This window comes from Takifugu rubripes, chromosome 3 (assembly GCF_901000725.2).
Source record: "Takifugu rubripes chromosome 3, fTakRub1.2, whole genome shotgun sequence".
NCBI classification, from domain to species: domain Eukaryota; kingdom Metazoa; phylum Chordata; class Actinopteri; order Tetraodontiformes; family Tetraodontidae; genus Takifugu; species Takifugu rubripes.
The window spans coordinates 13,483,702-13,502,625 of record NC_042287.1 but is presented as its reverse complement, the minus strand read 5'-3'; the positions used below and the strand labels follow the sequence as shown (position 1 = coordinate 13,502,625).

Here is an 18,924-nt window from a genome sequence, read left to right as displayed (position 1 = left end):
GACAGACAGAGAGAGAGAGGTCCATCACTCACAGATCAGGACTTTCAGAATTAGAGCAGCGGGTTTAAATAGCCCTGGTCCAGAGATAGCCAGATGCCCCGGAGGAGCCTGCTTAAACTGGAAGGGACAGATATGAGGTTTGGTTTTGAAGGGGGGGGGCTTTTTTTTATTAAATGAGGAACAAGAAGAAAAATAAAAAGTGAGAATAGTCTGGTGCATCTGGTGGGGAGGAGGTGGTGATGCAGGTGTGCCTGACGCGTGTAACGCAACTTCACGCCGCCCGCGTGGAGCCAGCCAGCAACACCTTTAATTCTTAATTACAACTTTACAACACATCGCAGCCGCGGGCTTAACTGTTTACAGAGCCGCCGTATCCTCCTGGAGATGCAGGGGGGGTGTTGGGTTTCACATCCCTCCTCATTTCTCGCCTCTCTCCGTGGGAAAAATGGCATGGCTGCGTGAGTGATTGTGATTATGTGTATTCCTGCCGCAGCCTGCTGCGCTCGTACCCTATACGCTGCATATGGGGCGACGCTGCACATTCAAACGCATCTCAGCTGTAGAACATTCATCAACAAACGCCGTTATTAGTCATAAAGTAGATCCGCCTGTCTGCAGTGGAAATATCGCAGCCCGTCACAGAAATATTCTATCTTGAGGTTGTTTCGCCGGTGCCTTCATGTACCAGCGGCCTGTTGCCGCTTACGCTCTCCATCCGCAGAGACGAGGGGGAAAGAATCTCTCGGTGAGGCCCGATAGAGTCGATCAAAAGGAATCGAATGGGAGAATAGCGCAGCATGTTCCCTCCATCCTGTGTTTCTGCGAGGGCTGTCACCCTGAAGAGCAGAAAAGGCCTCTTGAGAGGGAAGGTTGAGTGGCTGCTGGCCCTTTAAGAGGTCTATTTTTACAGGGGCACGCTCAAGCACGGAGCGAGGCAGTGGCACACAGAGCCTCCATTGGCGCCGCCACACTTGTGTGACTCCGCACAACCGGGCTGGGACTCGGTCCCTTAAAACTTGGCCGGACCCACTGAAGGTGTGCGCCTCCTTTCGCATGCTAGCGGGGGGGGGGGATCTCTCTGAAGGCTCAGTGCAATAATGAGTGGGAGCCTGTAATAAAGACACCCTTACACACACGACACACATGTGCCAAGATTCCCACATACTTGTTTTGATATGCAGATAGCTATGAAAGAAATCTGAAAACATCCGTGCCCCCTTCTTACAACCACATGATGCACTTTAGTTCACTCGCACCCCCGCGCTCCTCGAAAGAAAAGCACATTCCAGAACAATTTTACACAATCCGCGCACTCCCGAGTGTGCGCGGCGCTGTGCACCCACGTAAAAGAAATTACTTATACATCCTCAATATCTGGACCCAAAATAATCTTCTCCTTATGCAATCTGGACGTTATATAATGCGCGGCCTGTCATTATCACAGCGCTCCTTCACGCCCTGCTGTGCCTCTCCACCTACAGCAGCACACACACACACACACACAGACACACACACAGACCCTACACCTTGTGTTGACAGTCATATACTCTACTCTAGCACTCTCACCCACGTCGAGTGTGTGCTCTCAAATCGCCAGCCAGACGAATGAAAGGGGAAGACAAAGAGGGAGAGTAGGTGGGGAGACGGAAAGTGAAAGCTGGAGAGCACATTCATGCGTTCAGGTGATTATGGTAAACGCGTGAGCAGTTTAGGGTCGGCGAGTTGAGTAAATTCCCCGTCTTTCTCCTCTGATTCAGACCAGCAGGTGTTGGAGGTTATCTGCGGCACCGATGAGGCTCGTTTGTGACCTTGCTTTCATTTTCATCCTTTTCTCGTCTTCCTGGAAAGCCTGAGTCACGGTAAACGCGCGATTTAGAAGTGGTTTGAAGGTAGCTAGCATGTCGCGTGTTTTTTGCGAGATATTAGGCAATTTCGAGCGGACAGGGGGGAAAAAAGAGTGCAAACGCACGCCACCTTCACAAGTCACAGCACACACGAGCGTTTCGACTTCTTAAAACGTTTATCTGATGACTGGCCGGCTCCGACCGTTCACTACCAGGATTTAGACTAAGCTAATTAAAGGGCACAGTAGGTGATCTTGGTGCACGATCAGCTAATGCAACAGTAACTTCAGAAAGATGCCGTAAAATGGCCTCAAAGTAGCGGAGTTTGCATCACGGCTGCTCCGACAAGACGTGCAGGTGGGAACCCGATGGGGAAGTTTGCCTCGAGACGGCGGGACGCCGGTTCGGTTGACGTCGCTCTGGTCTCCATATCAGGAGCTGCAGCGTGTTTATCTGTTCCGCCGCTCCGGGGAGAGGAATCATCCCAAACAGAGGCAGGTGTGTGAATACGGTCCGTAACAGACGCACCTGCCGGCTGAGGTGCGCCGCGGGGACCGCCGTATTTCAAACGAGGCGTTTAGGGTCTCCTCATCACGTGGGGGCAGACGCCGCGGCCTATCAGAAGGCATTTCTTCACTCTCTACCTTGGCTCCGTGACCCCCCCCCCCCCGCCGCCTTTCATGCCTCCTCCTTGTCCTCCTCCACACTTCATCCACAACAGGGGTCGGCGACTTTTTGACCTCCCCGCCCACCGCTAACGCCCACGCGTCTTCAACCGGGCCCGCCTGGCGAAAGCACAAGGTTTAGGTTTCACTCTGCGCGGAAAGAGGAACATTCGAGACGTCTGCTCGGCTTCACCGGTGTCCCGGAGTCACCTGCCCCCCCCCCCCCCCCCTCTAAAATCATGGATATTAGAACCAGTGAGCGGTGTCAAGTCATAAACCACGCACTGAGTAAACGGCCGCGTGGGCACGGGCGGCGGATGCGGCGCAGGAGCCGCGACAGTGAGGGCTGAGTATAGAAACCTCGCCTTGAATAGCAGCAGGATAAAGGTATTCTAGACAGTAGCTATGAAGAGTCTAGACAGCCTTTGAAAATGAATGGCACTCGAGCGAGCGACGGGAGGCCCGGCCATGCTCTCTCCATGGAGATGTCGTCGCCGCACTTAAAGCCTGCTGATGTTTCTCTGGCAGACAAAAGCAAATAAACCCAGTCACACCGACAATCACCAGGCTGGAACCCACAGATCCTTGAACTGAGAAGTCAACTAGACCTCGGCGCATAAATCTTCTCTCTTTCAAGCTTCTCCATCACCCGTCAAGTTCTGCTGGCAAGTCTCTCCGTTATTTATCTGTATTTATTTATTTATTTATTTCGATTTTGCACGTGGCCCCCTCAGGTACTGATCTCACAGCATGAGCGAGGAGCTGCTTCCTGCGCCGCGATCTCGCCGGCGGCGGGGCCGCTTGTCCGCCGGGGTGTTTTTTCGTCGTGGCTCGGAGAGGCCTCGCTCACACCGGGAGGTAGTCGCCACAAAAGAGGTGTTATCAGATGCAAGCGGGGGGGGGGGGGTTGATATAGAAAAATGAAACCGCCATCAGTGAATATCTAAATGTCAATGAATGACACCAGCATAACACCCGCCTAAGAAAATGTCAGCCACAAGGTTTGCTGACTGTCTGCACTTGCATGTGCAACTGGCTGTGCAGGGTTACTGTGATGGGGGGGCGGGGGGTTGGGGGGGGATTTCTGCTTCTGCTGACTGTACCACCCGCGTGTCATTAGCTCAGTCATATTTTTAACTCATATTGCGTAAAAGCCAGCTTAAGGAGTCGCAGCTGGACTATTTATACACGCGGGGGGTGAGGGGGTGGTGGCTTCACTCTAGGGGGTGGAGGGGGGGGTGGGGGGGGACTTCCTCTCAGAACTATACTGAGCCTGCCTGAGGCTGTACCAGTTAGGATTCGCAGGGATTAACCCAGCGCTACATTACAGGCGGCATGTCATCCCCGTCTGCAGCGCTCCCTCTAACCGCTCCACGCCGCTCCTGCCGCAGCCTCAGTGCCCCCCCCCCCCCCCACTCTGCTCTGGCCCCCACGGCCCCCGCTGACACGCCGTTCATGGTGTTTTTAGATGAGCGCTTGTCAATTAAAACAAAACAAAAAGTCCCGAAGGACTGTCACCAATCAGCACAACAGCGTGATTTTCTGTCTGTGCAGCAATGCTGTTTGCCAAACACCTGTGTGTGTGTGTGTGTGTGTGTGTGTGTGTTTATAGTCATTCCTGAGCCTTAAGTCCATCCTCATTGAGGCTGAGCCTGTGCAGGGCTGCTGGCTCATCCTGCTGCAGAATGGGTCACAGGCCTGCAGGCTGACCTGGTGTGTTGCCCGTATCACCCTGTTATCAGCTTAACCCAGCTCATCTGCTGGTAGTACTCCCTGCTCTCCCTCTATCTATCTATCTATCTATCTATCTATCTATCTATCTATCTATCTATCTATCTATCTATCTATCTATCTATCTATCTATCTATCTATCTATCTATCTCGTTTCTCTGTCCTCTTCTCCTTCCTCTGTTCAGATCTTTTACATTCAGCAACAAATTTCTGCTGCATCAAACAATTTCCATAGACTGACCTCCACTACCACCCACCCCAGTCTGAAATATGATCAGCCCCTCCACACACACACACACAAACACACACACAAACACACACACACAAACACACACACAAACACACACACACACACAAACACACACACAAACACACACACACACGAGGAGACAGCAGGATGTGTTCTCCGGTGCCTTAAACAGACTCTACAAACAAATTTGTTACTCACTTGTAGAATAGTTTGACTTCCCTCCAGAGATTCTGTTGGGTGTACTCTGACTCATCTGACCTTTCTGTTTTTAGGGTTGTGTGTGTGTGTGTGTGTGTGAGTGTGTGTGTGTGTGAGAGAGAGAGAGAATAATTATGGAGGTCCAACTATGCTAATATTGCTCTGTGCAAGTCATTTCTCTATTTGTGTGCTCTCATAAATGCATCTGTTTCACTATGACTTCAATATTATGACTGAGTTTACTGTTTGTGTAACATTAGAAAGAAATGCTTTATATTTCATATCAATATCAGTATATATATATATATATATATATACTGTATATATATATAAAAACAAAAAGTCCCGAGCAGACTTTATATATATATATATATATACATATACACACACATATATATATATATTATATATTATATTATATATATTTGTAATGTACTTACACCACTTAACATAGAATATTCAGTGTAATCTGCAATAATATTAATAGAAAAATTATAAAGCAGACTCAGTTAAATAAACGCAAATTAAGGCAGCTATTGATGCCACTGATGGCCATTTTAATTCAGTACTAAATCATTATTATATTCCAAATTAAACCAGTGTGTTTCTTTAACAATAACTGTAAAAAAAAACCAAGGTCCTTCTTCTGTCTTGACTCTCTTCCACTTCCACTAGCATTCACATTTTCATATAAAAGCAGTCATTTTCTTAAATGTCAGAGTACTTTTTCTTTGCAAATTGTTGCCTGTCTGGGAGAATTCTTCAGCGTGGCCTTCAGTCTGATGTGTCTGCACACACCTCCAAGTCTGATTAACTTTTTCTTCGCTCAGCTTGAGACATCAGACAAGGTCAAACTGTGCTGCTGTCGGAAGATGCGAGTCTGCATTTTCCTCTTTCATGAGCAGCATTCAGAAATTATATAACTTTATTTTAAACAATGAGCTGCCAAAAGCGGCTTTTTCCCCTCCTCTCTCATTTGCATCCTCCCTCCTGGGCTGCGTGTGATGATTTACGTCGACTTGACACGACCCATCTCACACTTTCAGAGTATTCATCAGTAATGAAGATAATAAGATCTCTGCCCGGTTGCCCCCGCACGACCCCCGCCGCTGCCGCGACACGTTTCGCCGTGAATCACCGGCGGCTCTCGACAGTCCACGAACCTGCATGCACGCTCGTGCACAGCAGCAAATCAAATTTAGTGCCTTTTAACAAATAACCGAGGGATGCAGATGCATGAGCCAGAGAGTGTGTGTGTGTGTGTGTGTGTGTTTGTGTGTGTGTGTGTACGTGAGTGTGTGTACTGAGGTTTAGATTTGAGTCAGAGGCAGCAACAAATGTCTGAGAGAGTGTAGGACGAACCTCCTACCATGTCCCTTCTCATCAACTGCCTCTCTCTCTCTCCCTCCCTCTCTTTAACGTGTCCGTCAGCTCTATAGAATAATGCTCTCACATTTATGAATTCATTCTTTTTTCAGCGTTATATCAGCATATACCTGCATGTACTGTGGGGACAAACACAACACAAGAGGGAGCATATAGCTGAGCTATAGCGTGCAGTATATAATCTTCTGGTTGTGTACATGTTTGTTGTGTAATCCTGTGAGTGTGTGTGTGTGTGTGTGTGTGTGTATCACTATCACTGATTAAAGCAAGTGGGCGGCAGCAGCAACTGGTCTGCCTGTGTGGCTCTGCATAGCAGACATGTTTCTCACTGCTAGATATTACTCATTTCCTCAGCCCTTTGCACACAAAAGCACACACCACACACACTACATACACGCACACACACACCAACAGAAGCACACACAGCAGAGACACACAGACGGATAGAAGGCTCGCAGCTCTTTCCCTCACTTTGGTGGGCCGGCTGATGTTATTTCATGCGTGTGGAGATCAGAGGCAGCGTCGCCGGCGGTGGCCGTGAGCTGGTGGTGGTGCCGTGGAGGAGTGCGGGGAGGAACTGGAGAAAGGTCCGACCCTCTGGGAGGACTGGGAAATGAATGACTGCCGACACCGGGACGTCTGCTCGGTGAGGTCAGTCTCATATTTCATCAGCGGCTGCTAACTGCAGCCGCCCGTCTGCCTGCGACACCCACGTCCTCAAACCGCTCCGCAGAATTAGAGAACCGGCGTCTCTTTTTCTGCAATCAGCAGATTTTGCTTTGGTGCACAATCAGTGACGACCTGAGCCAAAGTTGAAGCGGCTGATTTAGTCTGCGCGTGTGCTTCTCTGTTTGAAATCACTCCTGTCGAGTTAGCAAAGAAAAGAGGCGAGGTGAGATGGAGGCGCCGTCAAGCAACATGAACTGGTCTTTGGCGTGTTCTTTTCTTTTGTTGCTGTTGAATAAATGCTGTAGTTTGAGCTGAATTCCAGCCCTGCATGTCTGCACAGTGTAGGAGTGTTTCTTTTACAAGACTTTTCATCACAAACTCCTCCACATGCGCGACGGTGGACCGTTTCTGTGCACTCTTTTTGGTGGTGTGAGGTCTTTAAAATAGGAGGTCTGCGGAGAATATTGCATTTTTCATCGAGAGGAGATGCAATTTTGCTTTTTTTTTTTAATCAATTCAAAACCTTTCAGGGTCTGATGGATAGAAAAATAAAAAATGATTATCACAGCTAAACATTTAGTTTCTTATTTAAGAGAAAATAGGAAATATTTTGTAACTGTTTTTGCTTCGATGATTCACCCCATCCTTCAAATATTGATTGTGTTTAATGAATTGTTGTCATATTTAATACCTACATGGAACATAAAACTGCCTGAATTGAACTAAAATACTGAGAGAAAGTAGTACTTTAATAGGTTCCTGTGTTATGTGGAGAAAAATTCAGATTTACTTCTGCTACAAGCGTTTATGATTCTGTTATTAGTGCGTATGAACGTCAGAGGAAAGCAGTGCTTCCAGAACTTATTTAATATCAAAAACCTGTTCAGAAGATCATTTTTAAAAAATAGAAAATCTTAAATAGATTGATTTTTTTTTTCTTTGATACTTTCTGATAGATCTTTAATTCTGCTGATTTTGTGGCCTGAGGTTGAGCTGATTCCTGGATTTTCAGATCCAGAGTTTCCAGGTTGAAATGCCAAAATTGGCTTCGAACGACGTGGAGTTGAGCGACAAGATGCACGGTTACGGCTCCGGTGGTACAGCTGTACTCAAGGTTGTTGGTTTGACCCCTCAGCAAGAGCCCCCCCACTTCAACCTCTTTTCAAGCTCTCCAGTCAATACTTCAATATCCACTTACAGTATCAACATTCCAGCTACTGTGGCTCTCAAGGTGGGCTCCACGTGGCAGGTAAATGACAATCGTTACGTAACATTGCTTAAATTTAGACTCGTCGGGATTCTGGACGAGCTCTGTCTCATCTCTCTCCCTCCCGCCGGTGCTCAGTTGTCAGTTTTCCACTCGCGGGCACGAACAGCTTGCTGCACTGTAACACTTTATTTTGTTTCTGGCCCGAGACTCTTTGGGCAGCAGTTCACACGGTTCTCCACGGAGTATCCCCACATAACCCCCGCAGCCGACCGAATGCGTGCGCGGGCACTGTTGCCATGGTGACAGCGGGTTTGACGGAGAGTCGGCGGGGAGGTTGGTAGGCTGTCGAGGGAGACGCGGAGGGCGAGTGGAGGGGCTGGTGGAGGGAACAGCTGGTGCGGCAGCCACCACTTCAAAAGAGCTCATTTAATAGATTTGGAGAAGATTTAGTGGAGCTCCTCCGCACTTCTCGCTGAATGAAGCAAGGCTGCAAACGCTCCGACACGTTGGAGGACTAAAACAAACACATAAGGACCTAAACAAACAAACACATTCACACATTCTCACAGAGGGGAAAAAAAAAAGAGAGAGAAAGTTGCGCAGACACACACAGTCGCACATATTTCCCTACACGCCTGCTGTAACGCCTAATTAATATGCAGAGATGCATATCCTGCATGGGTAATATCACCGGTGGCGTTGCCAGCCGTTGGGTGGGTGGTGACCAGCTTTGCCTATCGCTGGGGGACTGAGTACCGCCGCCCGAGGGTGCATTTGTGTGTCTGTTCTCTCCGTGTGTCTTTAAGAGAAGGGGAGATAGAGGTGTTGCTAGTACTCCACTTACGCAGAATAAAGAGAACACCCAGGGGTGTCGTGGGGGTGGTTCATCAAAGAGGTACCAAAGCACATCTACAGATTTCAATCATCCCCCTCGAGAGTCCGAGATGAAAACTCCTGTGTGTGTCTGTGTGTGTGTGTGTGTGTGCGTGCTACACTGCCTGTGAACTTGGCTGAGGGTGTATTTTAGGTCTGGTAGGAGTGATGAAATGCCTTTGAATGAAAATGAGAAAGTCGGGTAGTTTCAGTGGCGCCCTGATGTGCACAGGTAATGACTAATAAGCCATGGCTACTTACAAAGACTTACAAAGCTCAAACCTGTTTCAAAGAAGGTTACGTAAGGACAGATTTGGATGGTTTGGGGTCACATGTCTTTGCTCGGTTTGGGCTTCCCTCACATTTGGTTCTGTTCTTGTCTCTCTTTAGGTGAACGGTGCTTCAGTTCAACACAATCAACAGGAACCCAACAGGGATGCTGTGTAGTAGTCTCTCCCTCTGTCTCCACCCCTCGTTCTCCCGTGAGGCCCATGTGACCTAGCCTTGACCCACTCGTAGGGGGCCCCCACTGCCGCCGGAGCCCACCCATGAATCCCAGCCCCGACCGCGGCAAAGAGTGCCTGCCTCCCAAGAAGAGGGAATCTCGGCAAGGATCGACAGAGCACCACGTTACTTTGGAGTTTAAGCCACCTGTGCCACTCCGCAGTCGGTCCGGTGCGGGGGGAGGGGAGGGAGGCAGGAGACCCAGTGACAAGGAGAGAAGTCCTCTTAACCCAAGCCCCCAGCTCTTACATACCCCTCCACCCCTTCCTGTTGCATCACCGGGCCTCCATTTGCCCCTGCCATGGCACCTGAGCTACTCTCCCTCTGTCTCTCTCCCCCTTTTCCAAGGTCCGCTCGGCGAGAGGAGGGGGTCGGGCTCACCTGTGTGGAGAGATGATCCACTCCTCTCCCCCCTCACCCACCACTCCCAATGGTTTAGAGGGGAGGCGGCTCTCTCATTACCACCCTCCCCATCTTCCTCTTCCTCCTTTAAGACTCCCTTTCCAGCAGACTGTAGGGAGATGGGGTCCTACATTAACAGTGGCCGCCATGACAACAGCTCCTCCCTCTTCTCCCCCTCATACACATTTAGTCATAACCCGTTCTGCTCTCAAGACCCCAGCTTACTTGACGTGAGACATCGGTACTTGGTCAAGAGGCCCAACGGTCTGGACGGGCCGGGCAGCAGGACTGCCTCAGCCTCCAGAACTCTGATCAGCGGAGAATATGGGAACGACAGCAGCAGAACCAGACTGGACGCGAGTCCCCACGGCTCACAGAGCAACGGTGGGCGGAGACAGCAGGAAGATCCGACATCTCGTCTTCATTCTGGAGGGGTGTTCTTCTCAGACTGTCAGGCTCTAGAAGGCCCTGAGCCACATTCCTCACAGCAGGACAGACAGATTCACGGGATCAGTAAGAGCAGCTCCAGTTTAATACCCACTCGTCCCCATCCCATAGGTCTTGTCCCAAGGGCAGGTAGAGGGTCACTACTGGACCCACTGGGGGTCACACCAGCTGAAGCCCAGATCTATTACTCACTGGGATCGGTATGCCAGCCCTCTCCTCAGGCCCAGGCCTACCCTCTCTTCAACCCCTCAGGAACTCCTCTTTACAACCTGCACAGGGAACAGGGTCCCAGGCTGCACAGTCAGAGAAACTCGCCAAACTCCCCCCTGGGTTTGCCTAACAATCACGACAGGTTGCAAAGAGACAAAGACAGAGACAAAGTCCCGCAAAGGGACGAGGAGCGAGACGCAGACAAACGCAGCAACCTCCTCGAGCATAAAGACCAAGACCAACACAGTGACCAGCACAGACGGCAGGAGAGAGAAAGAGACAGAGGGAGAGAGCTATCTCCTTCCCACACCTCACCCCTGGGCCTTCATCCACCTCCTCCACCGCTCCTACCTCACTTCACCAAGGGTTCTCTCATTGAGCTGGCCAGTGGGAGGTTGAAACGCGTGGAGGAGTTGCAGACCGAGGACTTCCTGAGGAGCGCAGACACTTCCCCGGAGTTTCACCTCAGCTCCTGCACTGTGTTGCTGATTTACCCCAGTGTTGTCCAAGGTTTCAGCCACCTGCAGGTCCACCTGACAGACCTCAACACTCAGGTCAGGGTTCTCTCCTTCACCAGCATGCCAAACCCAAAGTATATGGGCTAATATATCAAAGAATATCTGATCACTGATTTGTGCTGTGATGACGTGTGAAATGAAATTGAAGTTCTTGCTTCAGTTCTGTTCAGGTCTAATTCAGAAATGAGTCAGTAGTCACACGTTTTTATTGTGTGCAGGAGTATTTGAAGGTCTTGGTGGAGTACCCGTTCTTCGTGCAGGACCGAGGCTGGTCGTCTTGTTGTCCCCAGCGAACGTTACAACTATACGGCCTGCCCTGCCGCCAACTCACGGAGGGGGACGTCTGTCTGGCTCTCACGCCCACGCCCACCCAAACCCACCGGACACAAACTCGCCCCAGTTCTAGGGCCCACCGCACTCAGCTCTCATCTAGAGGGTCCAGCAGCTCGCACCGAGAAGAAATGCCGCCTCCGCCTCCTCCTCCTCCACTCCCTCATCACACGCCCGCTACCGTGCCGGCCCCACCGCCGACCACCGAGCCCCCCGTTCGGCGGGAGCCGCGTCCCCGCAAGCGACGCTGGTCCGCCCCAGACGGTCTTTCTCCAACCAGAACTGATGCGCTTGGCCTCCTGGACTTACCTCATGGCTCAAAGCTGACGAAGTGGCAGTAAAACAAACAAAAAAAAAAAAACGTGGAAAATGCAAAGTCAGTATGAACATGCACATTCACGCAGGCACATGCGAGCATACACACACACACACACACACACACACACACACACCCTCCTTGTCTCTATTGCACCCACCAAGAAAACCAATGGTGAGACCTCAAGGGAGGGTTGCAGGGACGGAAAGAAACCCAACAAAATGCAATTTATGGGTGTCTGAACCTACCCCAGATTTGATCCCCAATCATGGAGATGAACCTCTTTCCTTTCCTTTCCTTTCCTTTCCTTTCCTTTCCTTTCCTCTCTTCTCTTCTCTTCTCTTCTCTTCTCTTCTCTTCTCTTCTCTTCTCTTCTCTTCTCTCCTCTCCTCTCCTCTCCTCTCCTCTCCTCTCCTCTCCTCTCCTCTCCTCTCCTCTCCTCCCTCTCCTCTCCTCTCCTCTGCTCTCTCCTCTCCTCTCCTCTCCTCCCCTCCCTCTCCTCTCCTCTCCTCTCCTCTCCTCTCCTCTCCTCTCCTCTCCTCTCCTCTCCTCCAGATGTCTCCTTCCTGACACCGAAGACGTGTAGTCAGACAATCAAGCACTTGTCTGTGTTCTCTCTGTTTCGGGGGGGTCACGACCTCCTGCCGACAGTGTTTTTCTGCAGGGTACAGCCACTCAACCAGTGTCAGGACAGAAATGCAGTCATGTATGAACAAAAGTTGACTATATATATTACATTACAGATGTTATATACAGTAAATATGCTAAACGGATTAAATGCAACTTCTCTGTCAATTTTGCAACGCATCTTTTTTTCATTTTTCTCGCTTACAAGCCGACGTCCGCGGACAGGCAAGGTGAATGTACGAGCAACTCTTTGCCTTTTTTTAAACTCTCATCACTGGGAGTCATTAAAAAAACCATGCTTGTCAAGGCATTACCTTCCAATATGTTCTTAACATTATGTCTGAGAGGGAGAACACTAAAGAAACCTGCGTAACAGACAATCCCGCCCACGCAGACAGGTCTGCGCCACATCGCCTCAACACTCAGTGTTTTTCCATTAAATTTGAATGTTGGAGGGTAAAAAAAAGTGCAGAATGGCAAAAAAAAAAAGAAGTAATGGTGCTAATAACACGTTGGAACCTGATGCTTTGTGAATGCTCTTGACCCCCGTGTACTGTACGCTTGTGTCCCCATCTCATTTTTTGTATGTACTGTATTTGTTTGAAGGCAGGGAAAAACGAGGAACGTATTTTAAACTCAGATACGGGTATCTTCTCTGATTCAGCACACTCTCTCACTTTAGTTTTGTGTCTTTTTTTTATTGTTTTCAAGAAGGAAAAAAAAAAACTTACTTGTTGATTTTCTTTTTAAATGTTATAGCTACAAAAATGTATATTTTTAAAAAAAAATGGTGACTCTGTTAAATGATGTTCAATAGAAATAAAGAGAGAAAAGCTTTATAGATTTCATTCACGTGTCCATCATTCTCTGCAATTCCCCTTTTTTTTCACATTGAAATAATAAAGCTGCCGTGTTTATTGACTTAATCAGAATAATTACTGAGGATTTGTTGGGGGGGGGGCAAGATTTAGAGAAAAATCGTTTTTATCCAATTTAACAAACAGCAACTTCTCCCTTGTGCTGTACCAAACATGTCCGCTGATGGGGGCTCTTGTTTCTATACTTCCTCCAGCTTCCCTGCATCTGTGGCCGGAGGGACAGCCGACCTGTCCGCGCTCCCTCCCAGGCTGAACCTCTGCAGCAACTCCAGCGCAAACGACGGGATCACCTGCGTTTAAAAGAGGGCGGGCGTCAATAGTGCGCATGTGGCGACACCTGTCGGCCGATGTGATTATGACAGCCGGAAATTTAGACGAGCCAACTTCCGCGTGGGAGAACCTCCACCGAGTCCTGCGATTTCAGAATTACTTGCTGAGCTTAAATTATTTATTTACTGTAATTTTAGATGATCTAAATTTGATTTTGGTTTTTTTAGGATTCTGTTTCCTGGAGCGGCCCAAATCCTCATCTATGGGAGGGACACGTATGAATATATCTCTGCCTGAAGCCTAATATTTGACTCAAACCTCTCTTTTCCCCGTCCCCTTCATTAATAAGAATTCTCCAGTCTTGGTTTACCCCCCTCCGAAGGGTATCCAGACTCAGCAACCCCTCCCTCTTTTGCACCTACCTGAGCTACAATCAGCTTCCTGTTTTTTGGAAGTTTGGGGTCTGGAAACTCTTCTCCAAAGCAGAGCTCCACCTCAATGGAAGGTTTGGATCCCTTCCCTCTTAAGTAGCTCTGAAGCTCTGAAAGTAAATATGTTGTGTTATAACCCCCGGGTTTATGCGTTTTACCCCAGGGTGGAGACAAATTAGACTTAAAGTGTGTTTCTCTGCTGCGCATGACGACTCACCGGTGAAAAATGTGTTGACATCGAAGAGTTTGAAGGTCTTCTCCCGCTCCAGTTTGTTGGGTTGGTCAGTGTTCCGGGCCAGGGGCCCGCTCCAGTACACTCTGCCCTGGCAGAAGCGCTTGATAAAAAGTCCTTCTGGGGCCATCCACAACAGCACGCCCCTCTCCAGGTGACAGAGGAGGCGGCTCATGGCCTCGGCCAGGTGCGACGGGAGGGAGACGGCGGCGGGAGAAGGGAAGCAAATCAGCTGGGCGCTGCAGGGGCCGTAGATGCGTTCATTCCCCAGGGGGACCTGGCCCTGCAGGATGAAGCACCCGTCCGGGGACTTGGTGGTCACCTTTAACACCTGCTGGCCGTGGTACAGCAGCACCACCTGGAGGCGGAAGTCTGCACACACACACACACACACACACACACACACACACAAAAGGCAGCTCGTGACGGAGGGCGGGCGCTGCAGCGACGTGTTTTCCCCCTCTCTCACCTGAACTCGCCAGACCCGCACGGAAGAAGGTCGGGGGGGCGGGAAGCTGTTTTGGCAACGTTAGCGCTGATGACCCACAGTACATGTGCTCCTTCATTAGCGTCTCTGAGGAAGAGGGGAAAGAATCGTCATCTGAGCCCTGATTAGGTTTCAATCCTCTCCCCTGATTCCACCACTCACCGTTAATCTCCTTTAATTCTTCGCCTGATGAGGTCGATTCCTTTAAGAAGAAAAACCACAGAGGAAAAACACAACTGAAGGAATCTGGAAACCTTTATATCAACACAGAAACCTACATATGAAGACATTAGCCACATTTTGGGGACGCTAATGCTAAATGGTAACAGCTGAACCGGTTTAAGAGGCTAATGCTACATTATTGTATTTCCTGGGATGTCCGATGTATCTGCAGGAGGCCTCAACTCATGTTTCACACACGTTGTTCATTTTGTTAGCGTATAAAATCACTTTAAAGCTGATTAGCCTGGGTTGCTAGTGCTGTCTGTAAGCAAACTCCCCCCCCCAAAAAAAAACGAGATCACCTGGGTTACACCTTAAAAACACCAAATTTTACAAGATTTCCCAGAGGCGTCTGATGGAGCCTTGATAAAGACACACGTGGATGATATGAAATCTCAGCTGACGGCTAAGATCCGTCTTTTGATACTAATGTCTGGAGGACAGCCCAGACATTGCTGCTAAGCTAGTTTAACCTAACAAACACCCAATCCGCGCGTCATGAAGCTTCACAATACAACCGCGATGGTTCAGGATTCTCCAGAACACCTCCATTCGCATATGCTAATCTAGCAAGCGAAGCTAACAAACCGTTTTGGATCTCTGAATCCGCTGGGTTTCGTTTTCACTCCAGTTGTTTGTCAAAACTTCGCCACTTATCCCCATTTTTAAGAATGTGTTTGGTTTATTTAGAGCCGATTAGATCTTGCTTCGGTTTTACCTGCTTGACCGGGGCGACAGGGTTCTCTGGAGACTTCCTGGCCCGGCTCTCCGCTTCTGGTTCTGAGGGGGACGTAAAAACAGCATTAATGAGACGTCACCTTCTCAGGATCAGCGCAGAAGCGTTTCAACCTCCTTTCTCTGGTCGCACCTGCAGGCCTGGGCGGCTCGCCGCTGCTGCTGACCCGGTACACCTTGTAGGGCTCTGTGATGTCCAGCTGGTTCCGCTCCGGGACCTCCTCGAAGTCGGTGCTTTTGTTGAGCGCGCATCTGAGCCGGGTCTTCCACATGGTGGGGTCGGCCTTGTCCCTCCCCTCCCTGTACTTGCCTTTATACACAGCCCAGGCCTGAGTGGGGGTGGGGGGGGGGGGGGGGGGGGGGGGGTCTGTTAATGCTAATTTATCACTGAAACGATTTCAATTTACGGAATATTTGATCGAATCTGTGCGAAGTGAAAATGATTCTATTTAATAACACTTCAGTGGGGTAAACATAAAAAATGTGAAATGGTGATATGAACATATAACAGAAGCTGTAATGTCAACCAAAAAGTGTTAAATCCCAATATGTGACGTTTATGTAAAGTTCAGTCTACATCACCTTTGTAATTAAGTTCTATTTTAGGATTGAATTTAATGACTTTGAAAATAATGAATTGAAAATGATAATAACTTTCATTCAGGCTTTAGGTCGTTTCCTTAATCCTGAAGCGCAGTATGGAGACCAAACAGCTCCTGCTCCATAGATAATCCGCAACAGACGCCGAATTTGCTCGCAAAATGACTTCATCAGAACCGGATTGCGATCCGAATTCAGTGGGAACGTTCTGACCTTGAAGAGAGCCGCGTCCGCCGTCTGGCTGTAGTCCTTCTTCGCCGCGTGCTTCCAGGGGATCCGGAACATGGTTTTCTCCTCGTTTTCCCAGCTCAGTCCTGCATATTTGCCGCTCTCGATCTGGGCTATCAGCCACTCTTTCATGTGCATCTTTGTTTCCATCTTCGACACCAACGTCTCCGGTCACGAACACATGTCCCAGCTCGCTCGGTGCGTTTTACCGTCTAAAAAACCCCATGCTCGAATGGCCAAACGCGACATTAAAAGTGTAGATTTGCCCGAAATCTGCCAATTCTGAAGCTGTTAGACCGAGTTTGTAGAAGTTTCCGCAGTGAATGCAGAAGTTCATTACTGTGCGCTCGGAAGATCGAAAGTGAAACTTATGAGCTGTTGTGATACTTTCGGTTTCCCCACTTGGTTCGGGCCGTGAATGATTGACGGCTGGGGGCCCAAACAAACAGCTTTGGCCTATAAAGCCTATAAGGGGAACATTTTAAACAAATAAAATAAATCGACTTTGATTTCAAGCTTGGCTCTCGAGCACGTGACGATGATGTCAGAGGTCAGTTCCAGAATTTTCTCTCTCTATCTCTCACACGCACACGCACACACGCACACACACCCCTAATAATAACGATACTTTCGCGCTTAAATGAAACCGTGTGGGCGAGCGGGATCTTTCTCCTTTTCACCCTTCGCTCAGGGTAAATTATGCTGACTGAAGCAGTTAAGAACGTCACACAACAGTGACCATGGCGGACCAGACATAAAACGACATACACACACACACACACACACACACACACACACACACACACATAAAACTCATTTTAAAATAATCCGAAATGATTCGTCGCGGGGCGGGTGCACTTCTAGTCTTTGCCGCCAGACGGCAGCATATTCACGCAGATATTTCTAACTACCCTAGTTGTGGCAACCTGGATAAAATAAAGGCCCTTAAAAACCCCACTTCGCTTAAACCTGCATTCATTGCTCCACTCGTCTTAACGTGAAGTAAAGAAACTGATATTGGACCCATCTAATTCTGCGTGGTCTGTTCTGGCCCCACTTCTGCAGATGTTTTGGTCTACAGGAGAGCTGCCAGATGCAAATCTGATACAGGCCACACTTAATAGTGTTAAATGCTGGAACATCTGGATGTCTGTGGATGCTGAAGAAAGAAAAAAAAATACTTCAGCTTCATCGCCTGAACCATCTTGAAAATGTTATTTAATATTTTCCATAATGTTTTATAAAGGAGCCACGTTTCTGGGGAGTCCAGATGATTTCTGTCATTTCAGTGGAGTTCCAGGCAAGAATAAAGCTGAAGAAGAGGTGGAGCGCTGCCCAGCTGTTCATAAACAAGCACATTACCTTCAGCTAAGCAGCCACTGCACCGTCCTGCCATCCAATCTGAGAACAATAACCGAGGTGATGAAGGTTTTATGAGGAAATGTGTTCCATATCAGCCGGTTCTGTTCGTCCATCTGGCGCATTTAATGCTCGTCCGCTCAAACAAGCCGGTGATTCTCTTTGATTCCTACATCTGGCGCCTCGTTCGCTCAAGTACGCGCTCTCCCAACGACGGCATCGTGCCGGAGGAAGAATTTAAAAGCTTTTAAATAAATACTCATGCGTGCGTGCGTGCAGACCCCAAATCAACGTGATCTTCGTATCCATGTAGCAAATTTCATTACGCTCCGACTCAACCCAACGTGCCTGGACGTCGACCAGAGAGGGGGTCCAGGCAGTGCACGGACACGCACGCACGCACGCACGCACACACACACAGAGGGTGACCGATCAGAGCAGGATGCGTCCCGACCCAACATTCCCACCACAGTAAACACAAAACGAGGAGGTTCTGTTGCTTTTCTCCCAGTTTATTGTTGTACCGGTTCAGCAGTCAAACTTTGAGATGTCAGAGCAACTTGTAGAACGTCTCTCAATAAATAGAGTTATTAAATATGACAGATCGTGTTACAGCAGAGGAAACCTGAAAATACTGAGCCCACCTGTAGGGACGGCGCTCGCAGCGCCCTCCTCTTAGTTTACCAAGTTTTTGGGTTTGTTTTTTTGTTTTTTTATACATATTTTCAGGAAAAGCCTGCGAGAACGTCTCCCCGTGACCTTCGACCTCCCGCCTCACTGCGTCCCTCGGAGGTGGTGTGTGCTGTCAGGCGGAAGAAACCAGGCAGCTTTACAGGAGAAAACACAAGTGACATTACAGGAAATAAATACACTTCTGGCTTTGTTTGGGAAACAATATTTACACAGTATCACACAGAAGACGTCACACTCACATATATATGAACAGAAAACCTAAAGATAAATGATCCACTACAATAACGCGTTAAAAAAAGGATTGCTGACCGAACGCACGTACAGTACGACCTGCTTTCATTGTCTCGTATGCACAGTAGAAAGCACAAACGTGTGTGTGCGTGTGTGTCCGTGTGTGTGCACGATAAGAAGCCTGAAATTCCTCCTGCAGCCCCCACCTCAGGGGCAGCGTGTCGCAGGGGAGGCAAAGTCTCTGTGGCGTTCCCCCCCGGCTCGGCGCTCGGATTCTGCGTTCAGGCGGCTCTTGCGTGTCGGCGCCGCCCCCTAGTGGCAGCCGCAGGCTCGGACCACCATGTTGCGGTACTTTTTGAGGATGACGTTGGAGCTGTC

The 18,924-nt window shown here is 49.1% G+C and overlaps 3 protein-coding genes across 7 annotated transcripts in view; 1 reads left to right on the top strand and 2 right to left on the bottom strand.

The window, feature by feature from the left end:
- LOC105416276 (uncharacterized) overlaps positions 1-11,607 on the top strand; it is a 31,311-nt gene extending 19,704 nt beyond the window's left edge. For 2 of the 4 annotated variants that reach the window (XM_029833649.1, XM_011602553.2), the window contains 2 exons: positions 9,217-10,943; positions 11,126-11,607. In XM_029833649.1, coding sequence (XP_029689509.1) covers positions 9,375-10,943; positions 11,126-11,578 — 2,022 coding nt within the window. In that variant the 5' untranslated portion in view covers positions 9,217-9,374 and the 3' untranslated portion in view covers positions 11,579-11,607. Of the gene's footprint in view, positions 1-5,311; positions 6,726-9,216; positions 10,944-11,125 lie in introns of those variants that run through there. The other 2 variants (XM_011602554.2, XM_011602552.2) reach the window with 2 other exon arrangements.
- Positions 11,608-12,857: 1,250 nt separating this feature from the next.
- Positions 12,858-16,622, bottom strand: irf10 (interferon regulatory factor 10). Its single transcript, XM_003963400.3, has 8 exons — positions 16,249-16,622; positions 15,569-15,764; positions 15,419-15,480; positions 14,641-14,680; positions 14,461-14,565; positions 13,977-14,363; positions 13,751-13,869; positions 12,858-13,348 (listed from the first exon to the last, which is right to left on the bottom strand). Exons 1-8 carry the CDS (start codon positions 16,411-16,413, stop codon positions 13,238-13,240), a joined length of 1,185 nt encoding a protein of 394 aa, XP_003963449.2. The 5' UTR covers positions 16,414-16,622; the 3' UTR covers positions 12,858-13,237.
- A 1,491-nt stretch (positions 16,623-18,113) lies between these two features.
- Positions 18,114-18,924, bottom strand: part of LOC101077548 (bone morphogenetic protein 7) — a 15,874-nt gene continuing 15,063 nt past the window's right edge. Inside the window, exons 7-8 of one of the 2 annotated variants that reach the window (XR_964463.2) lie at positions 18,753-18,924; positions 18,114-18,449 (exon numbers count right to left, since the gene is read on the bottom strand). The exon at positions 18,753-18,924 is cut by the window's right edge and continues 84 nt beyond it. Coding sequence is in view for 1 of the 2 variants with exons in the window: in XM_003963388.3 (XP_003963437.1) it covers positions 18,859-18,924 (66 nt within the window). In the remaining variant the exon portion in view is untranslated. The other variant, XM_003963388.3, reaches the window with a different exon arrangement.